Raw genomic sequence first — 19,657 nt, 5'->3', positions numbered from 1 at the left:
ATCTATCTGCCAGAGCGAGGACCACCAGAGGAAAGGTCAGCGCATAACTGACCAAGTGGACTCTCCTCGAGAGTGATGTGTAGAATGCGGTCACTTCGCGGGCCCACGCGGGATCACATTACTCTTAAAATCTGACAGTCCCTAGGACAAATCCTAGGTCCTCCTTACTTCCTTCCCTGCTACGAAGTGCCGTGGGTTTGCACAAGTGAGGTCAAGGGGCAGGGGCGTGCGTCCCATGCCCTGGAGGTGGAGCCCCTTGCCTCGGAGAGAAGACCCCTGTGGCCAGCGGCAGGCATCAAAGGACCACAGCTGCGCCCCAGCCCTGTGATGTGCTCCCCCAAGTCCCGATGTCTGTGCACTGTACCCACGCAAGGAAAACAGGTTTACAGAGACTGGACTGGGAAGCCAGGAGGCTGCCGAGGACATCGGCGTAGAAACAGAACCAGGCTCCCAGGGGCTCACATCCCCACCCATCCCACACGCTCAGCACAAACTCCGCCATCATCGGGGGGAAATGTTTAATTCTATTCTCATTTATGTCCCCAACAACATGGCCAGAACACGGTGGACCATCCGAGAGCCAGAGGAAATGGAGTCACAGAAGGAACCCCCGAGGGACCGGCCTCCTGCTGCAAACACAGCGAATAGGGCTGCATAGATGAAGAAATCCCAACTCCAGTGGCTCAGCGTGGCCCTGGGTCCACGCGGAGGAGTTTCTAGCCATCATTCTCTCTACCCATCATTCTCTCTCCCTGTGGCGCCGTGCCAGGCCTCTGGGTGGGCCGGGAGACCCAGCAGTGAGTCGCCCAAGATGGTCAAACAAGCGTGGTGGTGGTGCACGCTTGTCATCCCAGCATTCGGGAGGCTGAGACAGGAGGATTGCGGTTCGCAGACAGCCTCAGCTACTTAGTGGGACCCTTTGCAACTCAATGAGACCCTGTTTCAAAATAAAGACTAAAAAATAGGGCTGGGGGTGTAGCTCGGAGGTAGAATGTCCCTGGTTTCCATCCTCAGTAGTGAAAAAAAAAAAAAAAAAAAAGATGGCCGTAGTTAGAGGGCGGGCTGCCACTCTGACCCCGGGGCCGTCGCACTCACCCGGGAACCCGTCGTCATCGAGGTCGCCCAGGCTGGCAATACTCTCCCCGAAGTGTGCGTTGTAGGCACTGTCCCCGGCCAGGGCCAGCTGCTCCTCCATGGCTCCCTGGGAAATAGGATAGGAAAAAAAAGAACAAAGGAAGAATGTTTTAAAAAGCAGCTCCAAAGGCAGCCCTTCTGGAGTGCACCCTTCAGCAGGAAACACCTGTGCAGAATCACAGTGTCCCAAATGTCTCTGCTGGGGCAGCACGGACCCCTCACCTGTGCGGGAGGAAGGTCTCTGCTGGCCTAGGCTGTGATTTCGAGGCAGGAGGAGTATCAGACTGGCCAGCACCTGCACGGTCCCCTGTCTTGCTTCTCCCAGCAGGCAAGCTGCCTGCTCCTCTGCTTTTTTTTTTTTTTTTTTTTTTCCCCAGCTCTGGGGATGGAACCCAGAAGCATTTAACCTCCAAGCTATACCCCCTGCCCAATTTTTTATTTTTTACTTTGAAACAGGGTCTCACTGAGTTGCAGAGGGCTTCACTAAGTAGCTGAGGCTGTCCGCAAACCACGATCCTCCTGTCTCAGCCTCCCAAATGCTGGGATGACAAGCGTGCGCCACCGCGCCTGGCTCCCCTCTGCTTCCTTACACTCTAACACTCCCAGGATCACTGTTTTTTTTCCTCTCGTTTTCTCTAGTGCCTTTCAGTGCAAGCTCAGAAAGCTGTTTTGCAGGGTGCATGTATTAGTCATCTTGATGGGGAGCATGGTCCCCAAAATCCAGACACGTAGTATTTGTGCAGTGTGACAGGGTACATGATGCACTATTACTATCATATGTGAAATTCAGGTTTGAAATTCTTAACAACTAATAACAGGGAGAGGGGTCAGCCTGTGCTATCTATGAATACCATGTTCTCCCCAAATTATTGGCATGTGCATGCCAAAGTGTTGGAATTAAACGTGATGTTGTAAGGCCTCAGAGGGGCCGAGCCTTCCCTGGGGAAAGGCATTTGGAACAACCATAACCCACGAGCAATCCCAGGAGGGTCTGGCTTCCGTCACCGACAGTGTCCTAACGCTATAAACACAAGTGGCAAAGCGCAAACAATAAAGATGTGCTGATGTCGAGAGGAATCCCACCCCAAACGCAAACGGAATCGCCTCTCGGTATCTACGAGGAGTTGGTGCCAGGACCCCTCTAGATTATAAAATCTGTGGCCACTTCAAGTTCCTTGTAGAACAGGGTGTGGAATTTGCATGTAACGTATGTACACCCTTCTGTATATGTTAAATCATCTCTAGATGAGTTCTGATAGCTAATGAAATGCAAATGTTATGCAAATAGTTATCATACTGTAGCATTTAGGGAATGATGACAAGAAAAAACTGCATGCTTAATATAGACAGTATTTATATCGTGTGTGTGTGTGTGTGTGTGTGTGTGTGTGTGTGTGTGTGTTTTACAGGGGATGAAACTCAAAAGCATTCTACCTCTGAGCTATAGCCCCAGCCCCATTTTATTCTTTTATTTTTGAAACGGGGTCTCACTAAGTTACAGAGGGCATAAGTTGCTGAGGCTGGCTGCAAACCTGTGATCCTCCTGCCTCGGCCTCTCAAGTACGGAGTTTACAAGCATGCACCACCATGCCCAGTTTGTACATATACTTTTAACCCACGATTGGTCAAACCCAAGGATGCAAAGCCCACAGACACAGAAGGCCTCCAAGTTTTCATATTAAAACAACATGGGAAGCCGGGTGTGGTGGCGCACACTTGTAATCCCAGCAATTGGGAGGCTGCAAAAGGAGGAACGCAGTTCACAGCCAGCCTCGGCTACTACTTAGTAATGCCCTTCGCAATTTAGTGAGATCCTGTTTCAAAATAAAGAATAAAAATAGGGCCTGGGTGTAGTTTGGAGGTAGAAAGCTCCTGGCTTCCATCCCCAGTACTGCAAAAAAAAAAATGGGGACCCTTGACCAGGCATGGTGGTGCACACACCTGTAATCCCAGTACTTGGGAGGCTGAGACAGGAGAATCCAGGTTCAAGGACAACCTCAGAAACTTAGGCCCCAGTGACTTAGCAAAACTCTGTTTTGAAAATAAACTATAAAAAGATCTGAGGGTAATGCCGGGCGTGGTGGCGCACGCTTGTAATCCCCGCGCTTGGGAGGCAGAGACAGGAGGATCGCGCAGGTTCGAAGCCAGCCGCACTGGTTTAGGAGACCCTGTTTCCAAAAATAAAATAGGTCTGGGAGTGTAGCCCGGAGATAGACGGGCTTCCAGGAACCCCAGTACCACAAAAAAAAAAAAAAAAAGATCTGAGGGTATAGCTCAGTGCTAGAACACCCCTGGGTTTAATCCTCAGTACTGCCAAAAAATCGGGACCCTTGATACTGAGTGTACTGCATTAGAGACACTCACCCACCGGTAGCAGGAAAGACTGTTCCAGGTACACAGATGGCAAGCAAAAAATAGTCATTAGGATTCTTTCTGACCTCACGTTTGCATTCGTACATAGCACAGAACTGTCTGTGAATAGACCACCACGCTTCGTCAAGGCAGGAATTCAGTCCTTCCCCTCCTCTGGGATCGGGGCCCAGTCCAGGCCCAGAGGGTGCACAGTCCCTACTGGCTGGACAAGCGCCTCTTCTCACCCCAGCCTTAACATTGCCGAGTCCTCTACTCACATTTCCTCTGTTGATGTAGACGGTGACCTGCCCCTCATCCCTGATCTCAGAAAACATGGGGGCCCCCACAAGCAGGTCGGAGAGGCCGTCGCTGTTCAGGTCAACTGCGCATAGGGAGGAGCCGAAGTAAGAGCCCATCTGCAACCAAGTCCATGATAACAAAGCAGTCAGTGTCTGCCCGCGCTCGGAGGCCCTGCCCCGCCCCGGCCTCAGAAACCTTCGCTCCCAGCCCCTCAGAGCCGCTGCTGGCCACGCTGCCCACCCGCCAGAATGCCTGGGCAGCCAGGCATGGTGGCGCATGCTTGTGATCCCAGCATTCAGGAGGCCAAGACAGGAGGATCGTGGTACAAGGACAGCCGCAGCTACTCAGTGAGGCCCTTTGCAATCCACTGAGACCCTATTTCAAAGTAAAGAATAAAAAATAGGGCCAGGGGTATAGCTTAGAGGTAGAATGCCCCCGGGTTCCATCCCCAGTACTGCAAAAAGCAAAACAAAACAGAACGCCTGGGCAAACGGGGAGATGCCAGCTCCCTTGGGCTTTCCAATCAATGGAGGGGAAGGTCAACAGTTTACCCCTGAAAAATGCAAGCTGAGAGCCAGGAATGGTGTTGCATGCCTGTAAGCCCAGTACTTGGGAGGCTGACACAAGAGGATCATGGGTTCACAGCCAGACTCAGCAACTTGTGAGACCCTCCACAACTCAGACTCTGTTTCAAAATCAAGCATAAAATAGGGCTGGCGCTGTGGTTCAGAGGTAGAATGCCCCTGGGTTCAGTCCCCAGTGCCACAAAAAATTATATATAAAAAGGCAAAACTGAGGTTGTCAACACAGGTCACACCCAAGATAAAAGTGGTGTACACATCGGGCACTTGCCAAAGCCACACAGATAGCAAAGTGAAATCCCACAGTGCGAGGCAGGCAGGAAAAGAAGCGCTCCATAGGGGAATAGGTTCTCGTCCTCCAGCCCCGGGAACAGAGAAAGACTGGGCAGGAAGGAAGGCGCAGGAGTGGTAAGAGCAGGTATAACTCCTGGGACTGCGATGAGGGAACAGAGCCCGTTTACGCTGGCTGCGCAACCCAGTACCTATTATTTTAAGCCCAGGGTGTCAAGCTCAAATATCAAGCAGATGATACAAGAAATATAAGAAAAAATGACTGTGTGACTTACAGGTGGCAAAAGAGGCTTGTCTCCAGTGTCTGTGTAACAATAGGGAGTGGTGTAGACTGCGGCAAAGTGGAGCCCATGGGTCCAACCAAGGGAGCGACTCCGACCCAGCTGCAGCCACCTTGAGCAAGCTTGGCCACCCAAGCAGGCCTCGCTGCCCCCTTCCCAGAACAGCCCACACTCCAAAATGTTATTTGAAGTGCCTATTTTTTTAATGCTGACAACTTATTCATATTAAAAATGATAAATGAATACTTTTATAAAGGCCAAACCCTCCCCCCCCCAAAAAAAAACCTTTTTTAGGCTGTATCCTTTGTAGAGCCTGCCAGTTCGCAACCTCTGTTTTGGAAAAAATAAATAGTGCATCCTTTTCAAATCAATGTTTTCAAATAGAAGAGCTCTGGCGCTATTGAACTGAGCCAATGTTGTCTCTTGCTGCTGGCGCTTGCTGGCAGCTGATGCAGGGGAGCTTGCTGGGGGGCACCTCAATCTCCTTCCTGCAGCCCACCCGGCACCGGACCAGCAGCCACTCAGAAGCCGTTCCCAGGTCCCAAGCCAAAGCAAACTCCCCATGCTCTGGGGAAGCTGGGAGTCACAGAGGATGCGGGGACAGAAACCCAGCTGCCATCGCCAATTCAGTGGCCCCTGTCAATCTCCCTGTCAATCTCCCTGTCTGAGCTGTAAAAGTCGAGGGCGGGGTCCCCGAGTTGAAGCCACCGGCTGCTCTTTGTGGCTGAACCCCAGGAAGCTGTTTGCTTCAACCCACTGGGCTGGCGAACTTGGCACCCTCATGGAGGTGCTGTTCCCTATCTAGGCTTTGAAATGCAAACACTTCACACACTCTGTAAACTCCATAAAACCTCCACGTGGTAACCACAACCGGCTTTGGGGTGAGTGTCCCCCCACATGAGCCCCCCAGCCCTGTGTGTCTGTGTTAACATCCGAGGTTCACACTTATCGATGACTTCTGATATGTGTTATTAGTAACATGTCAATCAAAAAAGACCAGAACCACCGGACATGGTGGCTCACACCTGTAATCCCAGCATTTGGGAGGCTGAGACAGGAGGATGGCGGTTCGCGGACAGCCTCAGCTACTACTTAGTGAGGCCCTTTGCAACTCAGTGAGACCCTGTTTCAAAATAAAGGATAGAAAACAGGGCTGGAGGTGTAGCTCTGAGGTAGAATGCCCCTGGGTTCCATCCCCAGACCCGCAAAAATAACTAAATAAATAAAATAAAAGTAGTCATGTATCTCTAAACAGGCTTGCTACACAAATTCAACTACAGAGCTCTGGAGATGCAGGTGTGTAGGTAGGAGAGACGGGGGGCGGGGGGCACAGGTGAGAGCCAGAGAAAGGCAGAGCGAGCCCACGGCATTTGGATGGCAGGGTCTGGACAGTGATAACCTTTGAAAACACTGTGCAGCCGGGCGTGGTGGCGCACGCTTGTAATCCCCGCGCTTGGGAGGTGGAGACAGGAGGATCACGCTGGTTCGGAGCCAGCCTCACTGGCTTAAGAGACCCTGTTTCCAAATAAAATTATAAAAATAGGTCTGGGAGTGTAGCCCAGACGTATAAGGGCTTCCAGGAACCCCAGTACCACCACCAAAAAAAAAAAAAAAAAAAGAAAGAAAACACTGTGCTATAACTGGGCCATGTACAAACTCATCTTGCTCCGTGAAGTTCCTGGAATCCCATGAAGCCTGCAGGTGACACCCCTGGCTGAGAGGAGAAAGGCGCCAAGGTCCAGACGGAGCCCTCACATCAGCACCAGGCACACACAGGCAGGGCCTGAGACCAGTGTTCTAAAAGGAGCCCAATCCCGCACGGTCTCGTTCCTCACACAAACACACAAAAAGCCACTTACAACAAGTACCTCACCTTTTTACCTGATGCCTGAAACATCTTAATCAAGGTGCCTGATCTTCGGTCAGCTCTGAAAATATACACCTAAGGAATGGGGAAAAAATCTAGTTAGGAGGAAAGCAGCCACCGAAGGCATCGATGAGCGTCTTCCTGGAGTCCTGTGACAGGTGTGCTTTGGCTGGCAGATGAAGAAGTCAGCTCAGCTCTGTTCTCACCAGCCCTGCCACAAAGCTCCCTTCAGAACTGACCCAGAAATGTCACCTCCGCTGCTCCTGAGACAGCGTGCATGTTGGGACCCCAGGGGCATCCAAATCACTAGCAAATAATTCAACCTCAGCAAAAGGATATTCTTCCTTAAAATAGTTCCTTCAATCCCATTAGACAGAGCGTTAGAAGATATTATGACAGAAGGGAGAGAGAGAGGAGAGTATTTTAGACTTAAGTTCTTCTCCAAAATAGTTGTATGGAATATTAAGGCCACGGGATCTGCTTGGGTAAATATGAGTTTAGTTTGGGAAATGCAAAGTTAAATATGAAATAAATTCCTTTACTGTGGGATTTTTCCAGAGCCTTGAGCATGGGCATTTCAATGATGAGTGTCACTGAATATTTAACTTTCTGAAAGTATTTGGCTATGAATTTTTTTCAATTGATATTGTATGGAAACATTATCTCATGAGATCCGGGGCAGGGGGGTCTCCCCTGGGACAAGAAACTACCGTATTGGTGAAAGGCTCTGATGCCCTGACACCACAAATCAATACTGCCCAGCCCTGAGGGCCAGGGGCTTATTCTGGGGTCCACAGAGGTCACGTCTGTATGAACCTCAGTCCTTGTGAGTGCGAAACAGTCAACAGCTCTGTCAACTGCTCCAGTTTGTGCTGCCCAGAGAAGCTTCTGATGTCCTTTTCTTGTTAACTAGACCCGGGGCTCCATCTGCCTGGATCCATCAGTTATAAATACCAAGATCAGCGGGGCGTGGTGCTACACATCTATAACCCCAACACTTGAGAGGCTGAGACAGAGGATCATATGTTCAAGGACAGATTCAGCAAGCAGTGAGACTCTCATCAACCAAATGAGATTCTGTAGCTCAGAGGTAGAATGCCCCCGGGTTCAATTCCCAGTACGACAAATAAGTAAATACCAAGACCACCTTAAGACCTGCGAGGGGGGCAACACAGTCATCACAATCCCATGAAAGAGAAACGGTACAACTGAATCAACTTTTGTTGATCAACAAACCCGCCGTGATCAACGCAGAAACATCGTGCTTCTGAGAACCGGGTGGAGAGCATTTCCTCCAGGTTGACAGAAAAGCCCAGGGGCAGACAGTTCCTCCCAGAAGATGCCACCGAGGCGGGACAGCTCTTACTGCTCCTCCTTCCCCCACAGAGAGGAACTCATGTGATTCAAAGGACCCAACTCCTTCCTGAGGTCATCAGAGTTCATCCCCGGGATTTCTACCCGCAGAGTCAGGGCCCGCGTTCAACTGGTTTCATTTTCAAAGCACCTCTCTCCTTAGCATCAGCTTTAGCGGGAGGGAGGTAAACACCATAAAATAGTATCTCTGGCTCTTGACCCCACCCGGAAAAGCCCATGGAAATGATCTTCATTGACCACGCCTCGGTCACGACTGGTCAGCCAGAGATTTTCAGCTCCCTGATCTTCCTGACGCCCTGGCTGATGGCTGTTAACTGGGGTCTTGGCCCATCTGGGCCTCTTCAGAATCTAGGTCTTATTTCTCAGAAACACAGGGCATATAGCCAGACTCTATCAGAGGTTCACCCCTAGGGCTATGGGTCCAAAGTGCACACCACTGTTCAGTCTTTCCCACCAGACAAAAATGCAGATTGGTGCCCATGTGGACTTCCCTAATCTAGGGTTCCTGTACCCTAAAGCTAAAAACCCAATAAACATAGTTCTCCATAATTCAGGTCCCTCAGAGGCTAGGAATCCCACATGGACTCACGGGGTCTGTTCCACACTCAGGACAGATACTCTAGAGAATCAGACCCTCATATTCCTAGGCCAGTCTAGGATTCTACCAGTCTTAGAAACCCAATTGCCTCAGCCAGGCGTGGTGGCGCACGCTTGTAATCCCCGCGCTTGGGAGGCAGAGACAGGAGGATCGCGCAGGTTCGAAGCCAGCCGCGCGCGCTGGCTTAGGAGACCCTGTTTCCAAATAAAAATGTAAAAATAGGTCTGGGAGTGTAGCCCGGAGGTAGAAGGGCTTCCAGGAACCCCAGTACCACCAAAAAAATAAAAAATAAATAAAAAAAAAGAAACCCAATTGCCTCTAAAACACTGGGAAAATATTTAATGAGAATCTAGGCACTAAAAAGCCTTAAAGGTATCTGGGACTCCGGCTGATTCATTAATTCAAAGCCAAATCTGAGGTGGGAATGGAAAGTTGGAGAGCACTGGAGGCCATGCCTAAGGAGGCTGCTATGGTGCCGGTGTAGTCCCTAACTCACACACACGTGCACATATGTGCAGAGGTCCTCAGATGGGAATGCACAGAGAGCAGACCGCATGGACAGGATCCACACCCTGATTAAACTTTCCAGGCAAACTCTCCCAAGTGGTTGGCTGGGGACAGTCAGAGGGAGCCTTATAACTTCAACACTCACCTGCCAGCCAACCAAGAGAAGGTGCAGGTCAAAGGCAGTTGGCGAACCTCTACAACAGGGGCAGCGATCCTATGTTACACCTGTCCAATCCCATGTTACACCTGTCCGATCCAATGTTACATCTGTCCAATCCATGTTACACCTGCCCGATCCCATGTTATACCTGTATGATCCCACTTTACATTTGTCTGACACCATGTTACACCTGTCCAACCTCACGTTACACCTGTCCGATCCCATGTTACACCTGTCTAATCACATATTACACCTGCCCGATCCCACGTTACACCTGTCCAATCCATGTTACACCTGTCCAATCCATGTTACACCTGTCCAATCCCACATTACACCTGTGCAATCCATGTTACACCTGTCTAATCCCATGTTACACCTGTCCAACCCCATGTTATGGCCCAGGCTTTCTTTCCTCTCACCTTTCCTATGCCTTCATCCTGGGGGGCGCCTCCTACCACATCGGTGGTGGACGGGTGGGAGAAGTGGCCAGCGGTCACTGCGTAACCTTGAAAAAATGAAGAGGAACCAGAGAGAGAGTTGAGAAAGGCCAGAGAAGAAAAATACGAGTCAGAGGACAAGATTTTCCAACGACAGTGTTCCCTCTCTGGACAGTTACGTTCTAGTCATTCTTACAATGGACTACTAAAATGTCCATCTTCTTATGGCTAAATGGCTTATGTCACAAAAAGCCATGGTCACCAGGACCCTGGGGCAGGGAAGAGCGCCTTCTGTGCATCCGCCCTGGGACAGGTACAACGTGAAACACTCTAGTCTGGGTTTTTCTTTCTGTGTACTCATTTGTCTGACACTATACCCCAATATGACTTAAAATTACTATGCACCCAATAAAATAGAAAATATGCACACATCTCATGTTGTACATAACCACCACCACATAAAAAATAAACAATGAACCACACAGAAGGACCCTTCGTGCCCTCTCCCAGTTGATAACCCTCCAAGTGGTCATTATTCTGATTATTAGTACATATTAGATTTATCTTTCTTTTCTTGAATTTCACTCAACATGATATTTGTGATGTGCATCTGTGTTGTTGTACATGGTAGCAGTTTGTCCCTTTTTGGGTTTGTTTGTTTGGTGGTACTGGGGTTCCAGAAAGCCCTTCTACCTATGGGCTACACTCCCAGACATATTTTGTATTTTTTTATTTTGGGAAACAGGGTCTCTTAAGCCAGCGCGGCTGGCTTCAAACCTGCACAATCCTCCTATCTCCGCCTCCCAAGCACCGGGATTACAAGCGTGCGCCACCACGCCCGGCTGTTTTTTTGTTTTTACTGGGGATTGAACCCAGGGAAGTTCTAACTCGTAACTCCACCCCCAGCTAAGTTTTTTAATTATTTTTTGAAACAGGGTCTTTCTAGGTTGATGGGAGTCTCACTACTTGCTGAGGCTGTTCTCGAACCTGCAATCCTCCTGTCTCGGCCTCCCAAGTACTGGGATTACAGGCGTGCGCCACCAGGCCCAGAAGTTTGTTCCTTTTTACTGAGTGCTGGTCTGTTGTGTGAACATATCCGTCTGTATTTATGCTCCTGTTGCGGTGCACCTGGGTTGCTTCCAATTTTATTACGAATAAAGGTGCTGTCAATGTTTTTATACATGTCTTTGGGCAACAGTATTTCTTTCAATATAAAAGTCTACAAAGAGCCAGGCATGGTGGTGCACACTTGTGAATCCCACTGCTTGAGAGGTTGAGACAGGAGGGTCGCGGATTCATGGCCAGCCTCAGCAGCTTATGGAAGCCCTGCTGATTTAGAAAGACCCTGTCTCAAACTAAAAAATAAAATAAGGCTTGGAATGTAGCTCAGAGGTAAAATGCCCCTGAGTTCAATCCACAGTAACACACACACACACACACACACACACACACACACACACACACACACACAGAGTCTATGAAGAAATTATGAAGGTATGATTGTCTCTTGTTTTACAGATTGGGAAACGGATAAAGCATGATTAAATTAACATGCCAAAGACCACAATGCCAGATGCACATCTAATCTATGTGTCTCTAAGGCACTCCTGCTATTACCCATTATGGGGCCTCCTTCCTAAGAGGTGAGAGTTGAGGATGGACAGATGGTCAAAGAACCTAGACAAAGAAAGGAACCTAGAGCAAGGGGAAGTCACCTGCACTCAGTGTCAACGTTTCCTGCCTTCCAAGCGTGTTGCTGACAGGCCAAGGCACTCTTCTGGCCAGTAGAAACCCTGTCCATCTTGCCATGTGTGCCCAAACCTTGCCACCCTCCTCAAACCCGAATGCTGTGCAAGTTATTTGAGCTTTGCGATGACACGTGCTGTCCATGGTCATCATATCGTGATCAATTTTTATTCTCCCTGTGGCTGGGTTCTGGAAGACTAGCAGCTCACACTGCCTAAGGGTGTTGTGCACGACGTCAACCTTTACCTGCTCCTTGCTGACCCCCGTGGCAGAGAAGGGCTCACAGGGAGAAGAGGTGATGAGACCTGTCCTAGGTCCCCACAGCCACTGCCGGAGCCAGCCGGCAAAAGTACGGGTTCCGAAGAGAGGCGTGAGGATGAAGAATTCGACTCTTAAGAATTTGATTCCAAGAATTTTTTAATTCTAACATGGTGGGGGGGCACAAGCCTACTATCTCTGCTGGCCGACCCTTGCTCCTGGGTCAATATCTCTACTGGTCGACGACTGCTCCTGGGTTAATATTCTCTATTGGGCCGACTATGGGTTTATTTCTCTAGAGATATTTGTACAGTTACAGGTCAATCAATATCCTTGTGCTACCACCACCAGAATACAATAAAGACCAATCCAAAGCACATACATTACAGGTAGGTTAATCAGTACCCTCGTGCCATCACCACCTGATCTTCTCCCAGACCTTTTACTTTGAACTTTCCATGACCCCAAATCTTGTTGACTCTGGGCGAAGGACAGTGAGCTGAGTCAGAAATATTCTTTTAGGGGAAAATCTTAATGGATTCCCACAAGTCACCATCCAAACCAGGCTCTCTCCTGTCTCTTTTCATTCTCTGATTCAATGAACAAGCGTTGAGTTCCTACGATGCACCTGGCACTCTATATACCAAGCCCTGGAACTGAGACAAGATCCCATGCTTGAGATGCTCACTCCTGGTGGAGGGTTTGGTACCAGTGACAGGTGCTCTCAGCGGCACACACCGGGAGGCAGCTGGGCACTGGGACTGGGTCTCGGAAACTACGGTCACACCCAACTTTGCTGTGCATGAGTCCTGTGCCTTTGGCCGGTTAGATCACTTCTTTGGATCTCAATTCCTTGACTTATAAAATGTAGATAATAATAGTAGCAACTATCTCATAATTTCAGGAATTAAATAATATTCAGAGCTGGGTATGGTGGTGCACACTTGTAATCCTAGTACTTGGGAGGCAGAGATCAGAGGATGGCGGCTCAGTTGGGAGGATCACAGTTCGTGGACAGCCTCAGGTACTACTTAGTGAGGCCCTTTGCAACTCAGTGAGAGCCTGTGTCAAAATAAAGAATTAAAAAATAGGACTGGGGGTGTAGCTCAGAGGTAGAACGCCCCTAGGTTCCATCCTCAGTACAAAAAAAAAAAAAAATAGGACTGGTGGTGTATCTCCGAGGTAGAATGCCTCTGGGTTCCATTCCCAGTACCACAAGAAAAATACATACATACATACATACATACATACATACATAGAATAAAAATAGGGCTGGGGTGTAGTTTGGAGGTAGAAATTCGCCACTGGGTTCCATCCCCAATACCGCAAAAAAATAAAAATAAAAATAAATAAATAAATAAATAAATAAATACTATTCAGAGCCTGGCATGGACTAAATGCTCAATAAATTATAGCACTAAGCAGTTACATGAGCACAGGAGCCAACACCCCAAAGACACATTAAAGTAACGGGCCAATTATGTTTGGCCTCCACATGAGCCAATACAGTCCAGCTCTGCTCTTAGCTGGGCAGCTTCCTTGCCAGGTGGCTGCTGAATTACACTGTGCCTTTCTTCTTTCTGTAAGACTAGAAGGGTTGAGAAAGATAAAAGAGAAACTCCTGGGTCGCTAATTAAACTTCAACATTAGGTTCTCATCATTTCTACTTGTGGCCAGGTAGCTGAGACCCCGTTCCCCAGGGAGGTCCAAGGGGCTCTAGGGTTCAGCTGCACTCCTTTGGTATCTGACCATCTGAACTTGAGTAATTCTCAATTAAGGAGATAAAATGTTTGTTTCCCCAGAGGCTCACTGCCTGTGTTTTAATTAAATCGCTGTTTCAATTCAGTTCTCTCCTTTGATTTCCAATCTCCTTTCTGTGTGTATGGCTAGATGTTAAGGTGCTCTAGCCAAAAGTGTTAATACTTAGAGCAATAGATGTCAAAGCCAAGTAACTCTTCTTTCCACCGATAAAGAAATAATCGGTGAGTGTGGTGGGGGTCGGTCCCCTTCCCCTTCCTTACCTGTCACCCGCCCAAGCTACTCACCCAGGTAGGTGTATCGCCTGCTCATGATGGAGTCGTCGATCAGCTTGAAATAGGTGTTGTCCGTGATGTTCAGCACTTTGACTGTCCCGGCCCAATAAAATGACCCTGGGGCGCCCATGACCACCAGCTCCTAGGAAAAGAAACACAAAAGTAAAAAGGGAAGCCGAGGAGGGATATAATGAGAACCACAATGATCCCAACACAGGAATCAAGTTAAAAATGCCCTACCTAGGACTTGGTCAGCATGCCCATAAAAAGATTTGTGGAATCTATCCCAGGACTAAAGACATGACTGAGCACGGGGACAGGATGCGTGATACCAGTCACCAAGGATATAGCAAATGACAGGTGCTGTCTTAAACCCCAGAATTCCAGGGAACAACCTCACCTAGCCTGGACACCAGCTGCCCCGTGCACGGCCAGAGGGCCCAGTGGGCACGTCAGCTTTGCCCCCAGGAAGCCCACTCCAGCGCTTACTCCAGCCTCGCTTGCCTGTTTCTGAGACCTGGTTTCCTGGCCATGGTGGCCGGCTGCAAACTCAGACCAAAAAAAAAAAAAAAAAAGAAACAAACAATACACCAGGGAGGCCAACAGAGGACATAAACCAGAAAGAGAACAGACCCCAGGCAGCCAGAGACAGCAGTGCTATTAACAACAGACGCAGCAGGCATGGCTTCAGCATCTAGGTTAGGGGGCAACGGTTCTGCGCTTCTCCAACAGGCCTGAGAGCATGTTGTGCTACAAAACCATCTAATGGCCAGTGCTGAGGATAATCCTAAGCCTTCCGAAGTGATTCCATTCCCCATAGAAGTCGGCAGGGATAACCGCATGATTTTACCCACAAGAAAATGGATCATACCTATGCTAAGAAACAACCTGAATGTCAAACAATGGGGTTTCTACATGTTTTGACAGTTTTTTGTTTATTTTGTGGTACTGGGAATTGAACCTAGGGCTATTCTGTCTCTGTTTTATGTTCCCAGCACAATTTTATTTATTTATTTTTTATTTTTGGTGGTACTGGGGATGGAACCCAGGGGCCTTTTACCCCCGGGCTACACTCCCAGACCTATTTTATATTTTTTATTTGTAAAGAGGGTCTCTTAAGCCAGTGGAGGCTGGCTTAGAACCTGTGCAATCCTCCTGTCTTAGCCTCCCAAGCGCGGGGATTACAAGCGTGTGCCACCACACCCGGCTTATCTTTTTGTTTTTTTATTTTTTTTCTTTTTTGGTGGTACTGGGGTTCCTGGAAGCCCTTCTACCTCCGGGCTACACTCCCAGACCTATTTTTACATTTTTATTTGGAAACAGGGTCTCCTAAGCCAGCGCGCACGGCTGGCTTCGAACCTGAGTGATCCTCCTGTCTCTGCCTCCCAAGCGCGGGGATTACAAGCGTGTGCCACCACGCCCGGCGCTATTTTTTTTATTTTTGAAAAAGGGTCTCACTAAGCTGCAGAGGGCCTCAGTAAATTTCTGAGGCTGGCCACGAACCTGCAATCCTCTTGTCTCAGCCTCCCAAGTGCTGGGATTACAGGTGTACACTATCATGCCCAGCTTGATATTTTACAAATGTTAAAATAAAGCCCCATGCATTGGCTGTGCTGGGGTGAGGGGAAGATAAACAATCTTTGCATCCACTGAACATCACTGGCCCCCTCCATGACAAATCCCTTCTTTTTGATTATTTATATTTTTGAAGTATCTATACTGCCATAATAAGTAACAAAAATTGCCAGGTGTGGTGGTGCACAGGTGTGGTGGTGCACACTTCTAATCCCAGTACTTGGAAGGCTGACAGGAGGATCACAATTTGCAGCCAGCCTCAACTACTTAGTGAGGCTCTTTGCAACTCAGTGAGGTCCTCTTTCAAAATAAAGAATAAAAAAATAAGGCTGAGGGTGCATCTCAGAGAGTATGCCCCTGGGTTCCATCCCCAGTGAGGAGGTAGAAGGATATAGGCAGATAGGGAAAAGGCCTCGGTAGAAAAAAAGCTATTTCCTGAGTTTCCTGAGGGGCGACAAATGCTCGAAACTCCAAAGGTTCAGAAATAAGGCCAGAACTTCACAAAGCCATCCTGAATTTCCTAAGCTTCCTGAGGGGTGACAAATGCTTGAAACACCAAAGGCTCAGAGATAAGAAGGCCAGAGCTTCACAAAGCCATCCTGAGTTTCCTAATCAACAAACCCACCAAGCAAGTCTGGCATTCCTGAAAGGAGATCCTTCAAAGAACTTGCAAATGTCCTATGCAAATTCTCCTTAAAATCCTAAAGTCACCACAACCAAGAAACAATTCCCAGAAATTGACAAAGCCTTAGTCCCCCCTAGCAGAACGGTTACCCACTCTGGGAACCCCTCCCCTTTTGGGGAGCTTTTCTCTCGCAGGTCGTGTTGGCCCTGAGAGAAGGCAGAGTGCATCTGAGGGCACGTGGCTCGGGCGACTCTCGAGTAGTGACCTGAAGGCCTCTGCTGGACATCAAGGCTGGCCAGGCCCCTAGGGGTGACCTGTACCTCTTTTCTGGCAGATTGCATGGACTCTGGGAGAAAGTAGTTTGTAATTGACGGCACTTGGCTCGGGCAACACTCGGGTAGTGACCTGAAGGCAGCTACTGGACAACTGAGACCCGACAGCCCCTTTGGGGTGTTCGGCCACTTTTCTCTATTCTCTTCTGGCAGATCGCGTGGACTCCGGAAGAAAGCAGCCTGCACCCGAAGGCAATTTGGCTTGGGCTACTCTCAAGTATTGTCCTGAAGGCAGCTGCTGGACCCAGAGTCCCAGCCCCTTAGGGGGTGTTCAGCCACCCTTGCCCCATTTCCTGCTGCTTCCAATAAACCTTTTACTCCCTTCCTGAGGTCTGCGGGTGTCATTCTTCGCTCACCGTAGACAAGAACTTGGGAGGAAACGTCGAGTTCCCTCTTAGGGAACTCCGTTTCATCTCGAGGAAACGTCGAGTTTTCTCTCAAGAAACCCCCGTTTCACCAGTACCACAAAAAAAAAAAAAAAGAAAAGAAAAGAAATAACAAAAGTTATTTGTCTAACAAAATCATTCTTTTTTTTTATCAACAATATTGAGTTCCTACTATTATGTATCTGGAGCTCATGCTATAATTAAAGATAAAGCTCCTTTGTAAGATAGTCTTGGGGGATAAGGTAACGTGAAAATGTACAAGATACTTCAGGGGAAAAAATCCTATCCGAAAAGGTTAAAATAAATACAACCTATACAAAGAACCCCTCAGCTGTACATAAAACCCCAAAGATGCGGACCACACCTACCCATGGAGCAGAGGGATGCTGTGTAGAACAGCCCTCTCATGACTGAGAGGCACCGCCTTCCCCCACGGTCCACAGAGCCACACACAGTTATTTCAGAAACAGATCCCTCCAGGCTGACGAAAGCTGCTGGTTTCTCACAAGGCCCTGGAGCCGGGATCCTGCCACGGAGACCCCGAGTTTGTCTTGATGACCTATACAGTCACCAGGATTCCTGAAGTGAGTGTCTGCAGAAGCCAGAACCGGCGAAGGAGGAAGTTGAAAAAGGAAGGAAGGAAGGAAGGAAGGAAGGAAGAGCTCACAGGCAAGAGGACGATGTTGCAGACAATAACGCATGCTGTCGGTCTGGGGAAGGACTTAACAAAGACCAGAGATCTGTGGGCATTAACAAATGAGTAGACCCCTGTCCTTCCAGTGTTAGTCAAGATCAGAGCGAGCCGCTCATTCGCTGGAGCTGAATGGTCTGTGTTGGATAAAACTTGGGAAGGTGAAGACTAGACGTAATGGTCGATGGAGGCTTCATTTAAGGCTTTGAGATTCCCACTCCCTGGAAGGCAGCTGCTACTGCTGCTGATACCAAATCCTTGGAGATAATCTGTTTTATAAAAATAAATCACCGTCTGCCAGGCGCGGAGGTGCACAACTGTAATCCCAACAACACAAGAGGCTGTGGCGGAGGAACTGGCAGTTCCAGGGCACCAGCCTGGGCAGCTGAGCATAATCCTGTCTCAAAATAAAAAGTCAAAAGGACTGAGGATAAGCCGGGCGTGGTGGCGCACGCTTGTCATCCAGCATTCGGGAGGCTGAGACCGGAGGATCGTGGTTTGCAGCCAGCCTCCACTACTTAGCAAGGCCCTTCATAACTCAGTGAGATCCCACTTCAAAATAAAGAATAAAAAATAGGGCAGGGGTGTAGCTCGGAGGTCGAATGCCCGCTCTTCACTGGGAAAACACAGCAGAGCGTGCCTTTGTTCATTCTTTATTCCCCTTGTACTTGTCTATTCCATATAAAGAGCTTTGCTAATTCTAAAAGGGTGTGAGAGACAAGTCATCAGTTCATCAGAGGACAAGAACTCCTTTCCTAGCCTCAAGCAAAGAAAGGAACCCGTGCTTAAATACAAAGGTCACCGAAAGACACGCGCGATCTCGCCACCACTGTATGCTTTTACAAACCAAAGCCGCCGTGAGCATCAGCCCAGGCCCTGCAAAGGCTGCTCAGGACTCTAGGCGCCAGGCCAAGGCTTTCTGATCTAGAGCAATCCAGGATAAAAGCTGAGGAATGAATGGCTAGCGCAGCCCTGCCAGCCCCTCGCAAACAGAGAAGACAAGACAAAGTCATCTCATTCCTTAAAGACCTTTTAAAACAAATAACTCCTGTTTTCTTACCCTCTCAGTGCTCACAATCCTCTTCTCCCTTCCGTCTACACTGGGGCCCAGCCCGTGGCCCTCTGGCCTGGGCGTGGGGCGGGGGTCTTCCTGGGAAACCCTCCCATTGTGCTGCTACTCTTCCCTGAGGATGATGTATGTGCCCTTTTCCGTGTGATTCAAAAGTGTCAGGAAAATGTGGCCAGCACTCAGCTCCCATCATCCAAGGAGCCCAGGGAATAAGAAGTTCTAATTATTCCTGGAATTCCAGGGAACAATAATCGTAGGGGAAAAAAAGAAAGAAAAAAAAAAAAAAAAGCAAACAAGACCTTACCTAGCCTGGACTCCAGCTGCCCAAGGCAGGGCAGGAGGAAAACAATACCCCACCCATAACCTGAGCTTCTCCACAAGCAAAGGCCACCATGGCCTATGGTGCATTCGTGCTCCCATCAGGGCATGGCTTAGGCCTCTTCCCAGGATGAACTTAGTAGCTGGATCTCCAGGGCGGGGCACCTGTCATGCCTGAAGGAAGCTTTTCCCTGCACGTCGCAGGTTGGCATGACGAAGAAAGAGAATGCCCAGCTTCGCAACAGGAGCCTTTGCGGAGGCCACCTCCACCCAGATATCTCCCTTGGCGGCCGGTTCGTGTCTTCTCTTACCGTGTAGAGGTCTATCTATCACTACTGTTATTCCAGTCTACAAAAATAAACAAAGTCCCCAGGAAGTGCTCCGTTCTCCTCGGCAAAAGGCTAAAACTCATGTGGTTTCCATAAGCCAGAGAGCTTTGATAACCTCGGGGTCACGACCCGTAGGGCAAGCAGACACCTTGGGCCAGAACATTTGGGGCCAGCACAGCGATTGCTGGAAGGCTACAGGACGCATCCAGCCTGGGAAGCGGCTGTCTACCCTGAGAGGAGACAACGGCAAGACAAAGTGCCCAGGACAGCAGGGCTCGCCTGACCCTTTCAACCACACTTCCTGCTCAGTCGCAAACGGCCAAAGTCCCAGGAACGAGGGAGGCAGTGAGTTCAAAGACCTCCTGTTCAAGAAGGCCAAAAGTCTGGGAACAAAAGCAGAGGCCAAAGCCCAG

General features: G+C 49.0%; 1 protein-coding gene across 1 annotated transcript in view; it reads right to left on the bottom strand.

Moving 5' to 3' along the window:
- ITGA9 (integrin subunit alpha 9) overlaps positions 1-19,657 on the bottom strand; it is a gene marked incomplete at both ends in the record, with an annotated part of 279,709 nt that overhangs the window by 223,347 nt on the left and 36,705 nt on the right. Inside the window, 5 exons of the mRNA XM_080715880.1 lie at positions 1,096-1,201; positions 3,765-3,902; positions 6,813-6,881; positions 9,865-9,950; positions 13,932-14,061. Coding sequence (XP_080572006.1) covers positions 1,096-1,201; positions 3,765-3,902; positions 6,813-6,881; positions 9,865-9,950; positions 13,932-14,061 — 529 coding nt within the window. The remainder of the gene's footprint in view (positions 1-1,095; positions 1,202-3,764; positions 3,903-6,812; positions 6,882-9,864; positions 9,951-13,931; positions 14,062-19,657) is intronic.

Source organism: Muscardinus avellanarius (genome assembly GCF_963383645.1).
Source record: "Muscardinus avellanarius genome assembly, chromosome: 18".
NCBI classification, from domain to species: Eukaryota; Metazoa; Chordata; class Mammalia; order Rodentia; family Gliridae; genus Muscardinus; species Muscardinus avellanarius.
The sequence above is the reverse complement of the archived record's forward strand: the minus strand, read 5'-3'. Positions and strand labels throughout refer to the sequence as shown.